This window comes from Morone saxatilis, unplaced genomic scaffold (genome assembly GCF_004916995.1).
Source record: "Morone saxatilis isolate NCDOM2014 unplaced genomic scaffold, NCSU_SB_2.0 Contig2, whole genome shotgun sequence".
Lineage (NCBI taxonomy): Eukaryota > Metazoa > Chordata > Actinopteri > Moronidae > Morone > Morone saxatilis.
In genome coordinates, this window is record NW_023339762.1 from 24,048,728 (window position 1) to 24,061,565 (window position 12,838).

The 12,838-nt window shown below is 42.9% G+C and overlaps 1 protein-coding gene across 1 annotated transcript; it reads left to right on the forward strand.

The window, feature by feature from the left end:
* The first annotated feature begins 641 nt into the window (after positions 1-641).
* Positions 642-12,838, forward strand: bcl2l13 (BCL2 like 13). The gene is made up of 7 exons (XM_035665546.1): positions 642-781; positions 1,780-1,996; positions 5,076-5,165; positions 6,223-6,379; positions 7,367-7,439; positions 7,567-7,695; positions 11,620-12,838. Exons 2-7 carry the CDS (start codon positions 1,843-1,845, stop codon positions 12,706-12,708), a joined length of 1,692 nt encoding a protein of 563 aa, XP_035521439.1. The 5' UTR covers positions 642-781; positions 1,780-1,842; the 3' UTR covers positions 12,709-12,838.

Below are 12,838 nucleotides of genomic sequence, written 5' to 3' on the forward strand. Positions count from 1 at the left end.
ATAGATAGATAGATAGATAGATAGATAGATAGATAGATAGATAGATAGATAGATAGATAGATACTTTATTTATCCCGAGGGAAATTCAAGTATCCAGTAGCATACAAATACAAAACATACATTAAACTAAAATTAAAATTAAAGAATAGAATAAAAAATAAAGCAAAAGATCAAATATAAAATATTATATATATATATAATATATAAAATTAACAGTAGCTACAGTAAACAGTGCAAATGGAAGTAAATTTATTAATCAAAATCAGAATCAGAATTTTGTTTATTGCCAAGTAGGTTTTTACACCTACGAGGAATGTAACCTGGTGCAGTTGTTGCATAAACTATACAAATACAAAACATACAAATATACAATTATTCAAACCACACAAAAAAACACACAGAAAAATAAAGTACCAACATCACTACTTCACTAATACTATTAAATAACTGTGTTAATCCTCCATCTTTAAGGTTTATAAGGCTACAGGTGTACATTTCATGTTATTTAAGCCTGTAATTTATGTAACTACTGTTCAATCCCACAAACTATCACACACTTTAAACTAGTACACGAATTTCACATAAACGAGTCTTATTTTGAAGGGTACAGCCGGAAGCGTTGGCGCCATATCGTCGCTAACTTGAATAGCTTCCAAAGCACACACTGTGCTACACTCCAGCGGTGGTCTGCCCTCTTCAGCTGCTGCTGCAGGGGACCGTGTCGCGTTATTTCCCTTCTACCTGTCGTTTGTCAGCACCTGGTTGCCTTTGGACAAGGACGGTAAGAAAGTGGACCCTCGCCGGGCTCAGTTTAAGTTCAAATTAAGTTTTGCGTCTCCGAAATAGCGCCCAAAAAACGTGTGGCGTTAAGCTAGCTATAGCTTGCATGTGTGCTGCAGCGGCTCGTTTTACACACAAAAAAACCCAACAAAAATAGACTTTTTTTCAGCTTTGTGGCAGACATTTATGTAGTTTAATAATATGTATGGTAGATATTATCAGCGAGCTGTATGTGTGCGTTATTAACGGAGTGTGAGCATCACGTTAAAACGTTATATTGTAGTCTTTTTGGAGCCGTGCTGTCATTTAGGACAATAGGTTTTATTTAATTACTACACTCGTTATAGTAATTTAATTTTTATTTTTTTGTTCTCGGATTGGGAGCGCTTTTAAATCCGCGAGAGTTTTTACTTTGACAGTTTTAAGCCGGAAGTTTTTGCTCCTTAATTTGGCGAACTTGACATTAATGTGACTTCTTTTGGACCGCATGGTGTCACCTCGTCTCCTGGGGATTGAACAGGCTCATAACTCGGATTTAACATGTGCATTGAACACTGAGTTTTGGAAACAGTGTTTTAAAGTCTCCATGAAACATTTAGTTCAGTAAAGACTCACATTGAAGGAGCTTTCACGCCCCTTTGTCCACCACGTGTGTTAAGTTATATAAGTTGAATAGTGTCCTGATGGAGGTACAAAACGTACGTCCACGGGAATAAGTTTGGCGTATCTCCTTTGCTGTTATCCATGCAGTCCCAGATACAACATCTCATTACATACTACTGATCAGTTCTAGCTCTCTTTGTCAACCATTTTCCAGGTGTGTAAAGTGGACATGTCCACCTGTCACAATAGGTTTAGGACACTGACACTGAGGGGGACAGCTGTTTTACAGTTTCACAACCCTTTTGTCTGATGGGGATTCCCTCCTGCTGCAATCACGACTGTCGAATTGAATCGTACGTTCACTTCCCTCCTTTTGAACATTGTCCTCTCCTTCAGGTGAGACGTCCCGCTTCGACTGTAAGAACTTATGTGCCTGAGAGTCTGACACACGTCTGTTCAATGGCTGCCTCAGGCTCCACCCCCTCTGCCTCCATCGCCGCCGCCGCCGCCGCCACTGTGCCTGAGGATTTCCATTATGAAACCAAGTACATTGTGCTCAACTACCTGGGACTGCTGCCTGTCGGTAGACCACGGGCCGTGACCACAGCTCAAGGTGAGAAGACAGACTTTCTGAATGTAGTCCGTCGTGGAGGGCGACCGCCGCCAAGGACACGCTGATTTAGTGCTTCCCATAGTGTGTGACACATACCGTATCCCAGGGCAACCCCTCACACTTGTGCATTCACACGGCACACAAATAGAGTTGTGTGCACGTGAACACATGGCGGTGAAGTATTTGGCGTGTGTAGGCAGGTTGCCACCTGTTCACCAGCTCAGTTTGGCATTGAGGCGGGTGTGTGCATCGAAACCTGATAGTTACCAAGTGGCCTGTAAACAAATGTAAACAACTGCATGCCGTTTGAGGCTCCCTATGAGCTCAGTGTGGTGTCCAAAAGTCGCTGAAGTCCAGTCTGCCTTTACAGACGCATGAAGCAGTCCTGTGTTTCTGTTTTATTCGTCTGGCGTACAAAAAACACACAGTGGAGTGTTTTTTAAAAGCAGGGGTTGACCCATAGTTGTTAGTAATTCTGAATCTGTGTATGTTATGTGTTTCACTAAATCCCACACTAGCCACCAACATGTCACAGCTCTCACTGTGTGCAGTGAAGTCACAGGCACAGTGTGTTTAGTGGTGAAGTGACTCTTCATTGATGAGAAGCAGGAAGGTAAGACAGTTTTGCAGGAGGACCATTTAAATGTGTAAACAGTCTGTAAATGTGTACATGGATCTTTAATGTGTAGGTAAATCTGTATGAGTACCATAGATAATAATGGCTTTTGCTCTACGAGCTGCTTACATGTGACCCTTGCAACACTGCTGCTGCGGCAGAGATCTGCTGACCTTGCAGGGCGGCAGGACTCGTCACGAAATCCCAAGATCACGCAAGAGTCTCGTTCTGTTCTAACAAACCATCCACGCCCACTCCTGTATGACAACAGCCTCAGTGGCCTATTGGAGAATTGGTGATGTGGGGCACTGAGTTTGAGCAGTCTGGGCTGTCATAAAACATGATTCAGTTTCACCAAAATCAGTGAATAAAGTTATTTTGTGTGTGTACAGTGATCAGTGAGGCCCACTCCAGCAGCAGCTATTGTTTTTATAACCTAATTCTTGTCCCATTTGTGGTCTGATAGCCAGTGAATTCATCAAATTCACTTTCTGATATCACTTTCTCATCATTTTCCTGGCTTCTTCTAATGTAGGATGGAAGGAATGATAGACCAGGAGTGTCCAACCTTTTTCCTCCAAAAGCAAACACCTATTCTATTTTATTGTATTGTATTGTTAGGATGCAAAACCAGGATCCCAAGTTCCCTACATTTGATGACCGCCTGCACAAAGCGTCACTTTGACACTTTTCCAGCTCTTGGAGCAAAATAGTAAAATTTTTGAGACTGACTTTAAGGGGGAGACTTTACTGATTACTGATATTGTGGCCAATACAGTTTGTATCTGTGTGGATTGTGCACCAATTTAGCACTGATGTGACTATGCAAAGGTACTCAGAAGGTTGCTTTCTTAAACAGATAACTTTATTAAAGATTAAAAGTTAAATTAAACATATACATTGTCAAACACTTCTGGGTGACATTGCTGGGAGCTGCTTCTTCTCTCTTACTCTGTGCTGCTTGCCACAGTATTGTAAGGGGCAGCAATCTGCTGGATGAACTTTGCAGTGACACCAATTATTACCACAAGCCTTTTCTCCTGCATTATATATCGATACGTCCGCAAGAGACCAATATCAGTCGACCAGTATCGGTCGGGCTGTACTTTTATGTCTGTGTATGCAAATTTACAAACACTTAATACAGATCTGAGTATTTCTTTTTACACATTTACAAATCCGATTACACACACAGGTTGAGATACTCTGCGCTCACATTTGTAAATAGTTTCTCAAATAACGACCCCATCCAGTTTGAGCAAGAAAAGCAGAAGGAGAGACGGTACAGAAGAGAGAGGGGAAGTTCTCTGCATTTCCTGTCTATTTTTATTGTTGTGTGCATGCTTGGAATGGGCGGAGAAAGGCAGAGGAGTGGCTGATCCCTGCTTTCCGCTTGACCCGGTCCAATTTCTGACAGCCTGTCATGTGTAATCACCGTAGGATCACTCACACGCCAGCGCACCAAAGCAGAATAGTTGGCCGGCTAGCTGTCTGGCTCAGTGCTGAAACAGCACGAGCCCAGGAAAAAACCAACACACACATAATAGAGCAGGGGTTTACTGAGTGTCCTCTTCCTTCCTGCTCAAACAGTCAGTCATGAAAACATTTATTGGAAAAAATCAATAAAGAATCATACTTAAAGCAATGGAGTGGTACTCATCAGTGACTGCTGGATCTTTAGAAGCGGAGTGGCTACATTCAGAATTAGTTTATTAGGATCCCCATTAGCTACAGCATCTTTACATTGTGTTAATGCACCATAATCATTATCATTATAACACATAACATTACAAAATCAACACAGTAATACAGCCTTTGTGTCCGTTTTGCCCCTTGCCAGGTTCATTATGCTCTCAGCAGTGTAGACTGAGTCTTGTAAATAATTTACTCTGCCTTTCCCTTTGGGGGTCCAGCAACTTCCAGCTGAGGAGAAGTAAATGAATGGCTTAGAAGTAAATGGTAGTACATAGTACTGTAGGTGCGCCTCAGCATGCAAACATTTCAACCCCCTCCAGGAGAGTTACTGTTGATACATGCACAAACTGGTTTGTTTGGCAAACTGTGTGCGTTTAGTGTCGTGCTATGTGCAGGCATCAGCGGACTCATTATTCTTATTCAGGACTAAACCAAAATATAGTCCCATGTTTTATAGTATTTTGTTATTTTATCCCACATACTACAGCTGCACAGTTCACACTTATCCTAAAGTCTCTTTTTCTTCCTTTTATCAGATTAAAGAGATAAAAATCTTAAAAAAAGAGAACTTTCAGACAGCTGTCACACACTACAAATATGCAGTTGATATGCATTAACAGAAATGACATCATAAATTGCTTTTCTTGAGTGGTCTTGTGTAATATGGTGCTGTATAGTCTTTGTGAAGTGTGTGTGTGTGTGTGTGTCTGTGTTGTGAGAGACAGAGACAGTCCGTTGGTTCATACGTCACGTGTTTGTCTCTATTAGGAGATGCCCAGAATGAGAGAGAGAGGACCACAGTGATTAAAGAGCAGATAGAGGAAGAGCTGAGACAACTGGAAGATGAAATCGCTGCCTGTAAGTGGACACACACACACACACACTTTTATTTCTCTCTTGTATCTCCGGCTTCTTCTGTGTGTCACGCAGACAGTTGCTCTGCCTGTGCAAGAGTCCAGAAGAGATTATTTGTCAGAGTAAAACATGAAATGAAATGTATACTTTGAAAGAGGACTTTGGTTGCGTTACACAACCACAGTTCTCTGAGTAGCATGTGTCGCTCCAGACCTCCGCCCTTGCTCCTGTGTGACTTTAGTATGTGAGCTTCTTTGACCTGAAATATTAGGGTAAAAGAACCTTAGTATCATTGGTAACACCTGTGATTACCCTACTATTTCATGTCAAATGGCTGCTCTGAAAAAGGTCCATTAATAAGATTTTATTGATTCTGCTTAATGACACAATTCTTTATTCATTTCCTTATTATCAATTTTCTGTTTTATTGTGCTCGAGTCAGAACACGGTGTAGGATTAGAGTAGAAGAAATGCTCAGGTGTGCCAGAGCGCCACTGTTTAACACTGTTTAATTTGGAACCAGTTCTCAATTCTGATCCCTAGCATTCGTTTTTATTTAGGTTTTCTTACTCAAAGAAAAAAAGTCTGTTATATATTACAACAGGATATTTCCCCCCCTGTAAAGCACACGCTGCTCAGTTGAGAAGCAGCCGCACTCATACATAGAGTCAAATATGTGTAATTCCTAGGCATACGACTCTGATGGATTGGACAATTTGGAACTGGTTCTCTATTCCCACTCCTATTTTTGAATGATGGTTTGGTGTGAGTCCAGTTCATAAGGAGAGGATCCATCCTTTCCTCGACAACGTTCTTTCACAGGAGGTGTGTGGGACGGTCATTCGTGCTTCTTGGAGAGCTAATAAATAACCCAAACTTTTGTAACAGCCTCACAGAGTCTTTCAAAATGTGCGTTCTGGATTTTATAAATTATTATCAGCGTTTCATTTTAAAATCAACTGTTACTACCTTAACTTTTTCTTTTCTGGCAATAATAATAAATAATAACTGCACTGCCTGCCTGAGATATCATTCTGCCCTGTGCTCTGTGTGTTTGCAGCCTTTTCCACTACAGGCTTTGACCGACACACATCGCTGGTGTTTAATCCAGCCAACCCAGAGAGTTCTATTGAAGACTGCCTTGCCGCAGTGGGAGACCGGGTGGCCGGAGAGCTTGACACACACCTGGCAGCAGCCGTACACACACTCCTCGCAGGGTCAGTTTGCTGCTCTCTGACTTCCATAATATCTGGTAGTTCACTGACGTAGATGAACATGTTTATGTGAGATCTCCTTGACAAAAGCGACGCTTAATCAGCTTAATCAGCATCACTGCTTTGAGATGATCGCTGCATACAAATAGTTAATCCAAAACTTTCACATGAAAACAGAACTATGGGGGTGTGTTCAGCAACCACACTATTCAGCACTGATGGCTATTTTTACACTGTATGCATACAGTATGTGGAAAATGTGTGTGTCCACAGGGTGAGTCTCAGTGGAATGACAAAGTCAATGTTGATATGCTGGTTCTTAGTTCATTTTCTCCTCAGTGAACTCTTGAACTTTGCCACTTACTTTACCTTTTGATTTTGTAGTCAAATGAAGAGAGACTGATGTATGAATAGACTGAAAGGTTTGCATTTAAAGGTACAGCGTGTAACATTCAGGAGGCTCTTCCCGTCCTGTAAATATGTATTCGCAACAGTGAGGTTCACATGAGCAAAATCCACAGCTGTACACAGTACAAAAGACGATTCATGCTCAGGGAACTCCCCCTTGCTTACACAGTCATATACAAAAAAGGAAGAAAACCAAGGCACACATATTTGTGACTACAGTAGAAGCCTTTATTTGAAGCATGGCTGCCATCCACATGTAACATTTAACTTTAGGTGTGTGTCAATGTGACCCAGGAGGAAGGTGTGGCTTCAAAGGTCATCACTGGTACACAAGGGGTGAGTTAGAAAACTTAGATCTGACTGCATGAAGGCAGGTAACGGAAAAACCTTCATATACAAGAGAAAGTGGGACACGTTGAAGAGAAGCAATAAGCTTTTTAGCAGCTCTTGGCGGGTGGACAAAAATGTGGGATGCTGGTTATTGTGTGTCTTTTCACAATCATTCTTGGACTCTAGGCACATTTTAATATTTCCTAAACCGCTTGTGTGTAACAGCAGGGATGATGTCTGTGTGTGTTTCAGGCCTCTGGACTACCAGAGATTCAGAGAAACAGCACTGGATCTCTCAACACACACACAGGGAGGCTGGAGCAAGGTGAGCTTAATTTGTCTTCTATATGCAAAGCCCAGATTTAAAGAAATGATGGATTGCTCAGGACATGCAAAATGTGCAACTTTTGTGTCCCCACTGCTTTTCTTACTCCCCCTCTCCTCTCTCTCAGGTGATAGTGCCTTTGGTGCTGCTTCAGGCTTTACAAAGCGAGGGCCAGTCACTGACAACGCTGTTGAATCTGGGGGTGCGCTTCCTAGAGGAGGATGAAGCTGGCAACATCATGCAGCAAGGGGGATGGGTGAGTCCTTAAACCCTGTGATGGACGAACAACCATTATGCTTTTACTTAAGTCACCCGGAATTTAAAATTGCTGCTACCACTGCTCTGTGCCTTGTTATTTCTTAACAGTTACCAAACCAGTAATAAGCATATTTATATATATATAGAATAATGAATCGCAGCAACTACTTGGTGCTTCTTAGTTGCTAAATATTCTTCAAGGTTGTGCAGAGGTGGCATGGATAGGACAGGAAGTTGGAATGTAGTGCACAGTGAACAGAAAAAATGCTGTCCTCAAAATAGATGCACAGAACTCAAAATAGCCAGATGAGGGCGTCGGTGAGCTTCCTGTACAGATGTTTTATACCCCAGTCCACGGTCCTGTTCCTTTTGTGATCTACAACCACCACATTAACATACACCAGATTAAAACCCATCTTACTGTAAAAGTTATGACATAAATGCTCAACAGATGAGCTACATAAATAAACAGACTGTATTTAACTGTAATCACTGCAATACATTGTTTTTAGTAGTATAATAACTACATTTAAAAGCCAGAAGTCGAATGCACCACATAACCTACTTTGTGGTCGTTTAAAACAGCCATCTGTTCACAACATTCAATCATAGTGTAGACCAAGAAGTAGTTCTCTTACGTGAGATGTGGCTTTTTAATTAAAAGTAATCCTGGCAGTTAATTGTGCAAATTGTGACTAATACATCCTCAGGTGAAAACTGGTTTTGATTGATTGATTGTGTGTTGATGGAGATGTGTGCAATATAAACACAATCAGTCCTCAGCTTGTCTGGGCTTCTGTTTTAAATGGTTTGTCTGAACATGTTAGAATATAAATACATGCCAAGAATGTACAGTGAGATTGATTGACAGTATTCTTCTATAACAAGGTTTGATTGATTGTGTGTTGATGGAGATGTGTACAGTAGATATTGTAGTTAAGTATGTAAAACATGAAGAGAAGTGTCCTTTTACATGTATCTCAATGTGACAGAGCACTAGCCACATCCTGTTTAGCCCTTCTGGGTGACAATAAGTTGGTTTAACTGAAATTTGAATCTAATTTTGTTTTAAATTAAAGGTACAATTNNCCTCTCAGTCCGGGGTTTCACTTAACTTGGTCAGCTGCTGTGTGACCTCCTCCATTAGGAACAGTGATGATATAATCCTCATGAATGTCAAGCATCACATTGATCAAAATGCCACCGGGTTGCAGCATTATTCAGAAATTATATTTCCTGTTTTGGATTCTTGTGGGTTTGACATTTTGTTGATGTGGAAAGTGTGCCTTTTCTAACATCTCAGATCTGATGTTTGGATTTGCAAGTGCTGACAATATGTGGCAGTCATGTGCAAATGTAACAAGTACGTGTTACTGTCCCAAAAATGCAGCAGCTGTTTTCTTCTCCCACAACCTCATTATGTTCAGAGATCTTTTTAAGGGTCTTTCAGGCAGTGGTCATGTTACTCGTCCCACCGATGTCAGGGATACCCGTCAGATTCAGTCTTTAATATCAGTGTGTGAGAGGGAAAAGGCTGTACACATTTAGCTTGACAGCAGGAATGTGTCTTTGTTGTATGTAGTTTGTGTTTCTCCCCGGGCGAGGGTGGAGAACTGTAGAACACACCTGACAACACTTACAAGGTTAGTGTGTTTCCCAGCTTCAGCAGTTATGGAGGACAACAACACGGAGCATTAAAGAAAGACAAATATGGAGCAAATTCAAAGTGGATTTCCTCCTCAGGTGTGTTTTCATTGTTTATTCTCTGTTAAATCATTGATGCAGGTAAAAGTAATTTCAAGTTATTTTTGTATTGATCTTTTTTGTTTGTTTATAGTTCGTGCAGAGAAGTTTTACTATTACTCATTATGCCTCCTTCTTGACGTGAACCTGCATGAGAAGTTATGTAAGAAATGGTTTATCAGTGCAGTTAAGGTTGGGACACCCTCTTCTGTACATAATTATCACTCAGTGTCACTTCTTTTTAAGGACACATGTAATTTTAGATATAAGATCAGTGAGGATGTTGTAGCAGTAGAAACTTCCAACTGCAAATACAGGAGAAGGATTGATGGTCATTGCTCCTGAGTGCCATCAGCAACCTTTTGCTGTGGATTTTATCCCACATGGCACCTCTGTCCTGCTCTGTCCAGCTGACGGGTAGCCTGTACAGAGGGCATCGGTTTGGTGGAACACTCTTGCTCTCCCACATGCAAATCAGCTTATGGAGGAAGCAAATGTTGGATAACGATGGAACACTGCTAGATTTAATCTCTTCCCTGCCTCCCAGGATGCAGCTGCCATGTGAGTGTCCTTGTAAGGAAAATAACCTTCACAGCTTGACCATCTCATTTAAAAATCACATTTACATAGGTCAATAATGGTTTACATGCTGTATGCTTGCTCAGTTGTGTGGATCAGATGCAGATTGGTGGTCAGAACACCAGAATTATGTATGGTCATGACCTCTAATAAGACGGTGTTCCCGTGGGAGTTAGTCTCTGCTGTCAGAACCTGTCTGTTCGTTGCACACACACACACACACACACACACACACACAGAGACAAACACATCTGCACACCCTCCCATTGTCTGTTTGAATCTCATTCGTTCACGTCACACCTCTGTGACATGCATGGAAACACATGACAGATCACATTTAACTTTGACCCATCAAGCTTGGTTCCTTATCTGTAAACCCAGCTCAGTTGTTAATCATACACACATCCTACTGTGTCATCTGCGAGATGCTCAGACAGTTGTGACTGTTTTGGCTGCGCTGTGGTAACGATATGGCTCTGTGGATAGCGTGTTGGTCTGTCGATCGGTCCAACACTTCGGTCCAGACTCAAATATCTTTGCTAGTGTCGGAGCGGTTGTACAGACATTCATTGTCCCCAGAGAAGGAAGGTTACACACTTTTATGTTCCCTTATTTTTTCTCCAGTTCCGCCATGAGGTCCACATTTGTAGTTTTGAGTAAAATATCTTAGACAACATTGGACATTGCTGTGAAATCAGGTTGCACATTTATGACCGCCTCTGTACCGAACACCTGCTTATGACTCATGACATTCCCATCAGCCTTACCTGTACATTCTGTGTTGTATAGCATTAAGGAGGACAGCAACTACTGGAGAGAAAGGCTTTGATCATCATTTAATTTATAAGCCTGTTTAAACTTGGACTCATGGGGCTTTTATGGGGGCGGTGTTAGGATTTTGCTGTTGGAGAGGTTGAGAGGATACAGCAACCTGCCACCCAGTACAACGTCTTAACACTGAGCTTTTTGGTATGTCTAGCTTGTTTGCGCTCATTGTGAACACTAGCAGTAGATTGTGCTGCACGTCACTGCACCCTCAGCAAATTGATGGTCACTCTCTCATGCTACACTTTTATTTTTGTCCCTTGCAGATGGCATGAAAAAGTAATACTTTGAGGTCAAATGTGTATTTAGTTCAGGACACTACAGTTTGATTTATCTCAACATATTTTGCTTCAGCAAGCTGACCTCTGTGTCAGTTACTCATACCCACATGATCAAACGATATGCCTGTTGCATAACAGGAAAGCTTTGCAGATGGTTCCTGAGCTCTTGTTGGTTAGTGGCTGCATACCACTAGGTGGCATATGAGGCTAAGTTGAGATGTAAAACAGTGCAGTGTGTACTGTAGACTGCTGCACGTTGGAAGCTTAAGTGTCAGTTTAAAAGCTATTTTAAAGTATATTCGGTATTTTGCAGCATTATCCTAAAGAGCAACAAATTTAGATTTAAACTGTAAAAAAAATAGACTGCTTCAATTTTTTGACTTCATAAAATGTCTCTGTTGTGTGAATAATCCTCCATTATGTTGCTATTACTCAGACCACCTCAGCTTTCTCAGTGCACAGAATGTCAACATCCCTGTCTCTTTCTACCGCAGGGTGAAATATTCAGCCTTGAGTCAGAGGAGGAGCGAGGTGTGGCCATCGCTGAAGACAGCAACGACATTTACATCCTCTCAGGGGAGCAGCATCCAGACCAGCTGAGCCCCCCCTCCTCGCTGCTCTGCACTGGAGACAACAGCAGTGAGCAGAGCTCCTGGCAGACGGAAAGCTTACCTGTGTCTCTGGCCGGCCACGAGTCTTGGGCACAGGTTGGTGTGATGGACCCCGAAGACGTCAAGAGCCTGGACAGCAATGAGGGCGTGGCTCTGGCCGAGGAGCGCAGCGAGAACAACTCCTCGAACTCCGACATCGTCCACGTTGAGCGCGAGGAGGCCGAGCTGCTCGAGGAAGGCGGCGAAGGCGGAGCGATAGAAGAAAGCATGATGAGTGTTTTAGGCACAGAGAGCGAGCTGGCTGAGCTCAGGGAAGAATTTAGGGACCAGACTCCACCTGTTCCAGTGTCAGCCGAGGGAGACTCCACAGCCCCGGCCTCCCTGCTTTCATTAGAGGAGCCAGTTGTAATAGAGACGCCAGCAGTCTTGTCGGCAGAGCCCTCCCTCGTCTCCTCAGAACCAATGCTGGTCCTGGAAGCTGCTCTGCCCCCTCCCTCTGAGCCACAAATCTTTGCCTGTCCAATTCCTGTGTTTGTTCCTGCAGTAGAACCAGAGCCTGAGCCACAAATCTTTGCCTGTCCCGTGATTTTATCTGTTCCCGCAGTAGAACCAGAACCTGAGCCAGAACCAGCTGCCGCCCCCGCCCCAGTGCCTGCCGTGGTGGAACCCCCATCTCTACCCAAGGAAAACCCCGCAGCACCAGCAGAGCTCGAAGCCACCTCAGAACCAGCTCCTGAACCAGAACAGGAGCCGGAGCCCGACGCAGTGCCTCCCCAGCCAGAACCAGAGACTGTGGCAGAGCCGGAGGCTGCACCCCCTGTCCTTGAGGCCCCCGTAGAGCCCCCTGCTGAGGAGCCCCCAGTGCAGCCGGAGCCAGCATCAGAGCTCCCAGCGCTGCTTTACGGAGGTGCTGCACTGGTGGTCCTCGCTGCTGTAATGGCGTACGGTGTCATCAGCTTCAGGAGGAAGTAGAAGAGTGTCTTTGTCAGGGAAGGAGAATGGAAATTACAAGATGTTAAGGTAGAAATAAATGTGTTAGTACACATGGTGGGACTCTCCTTACGAAGGAGGCTGCGTTTAAAAAAAAAAAAAACAAAAAGAA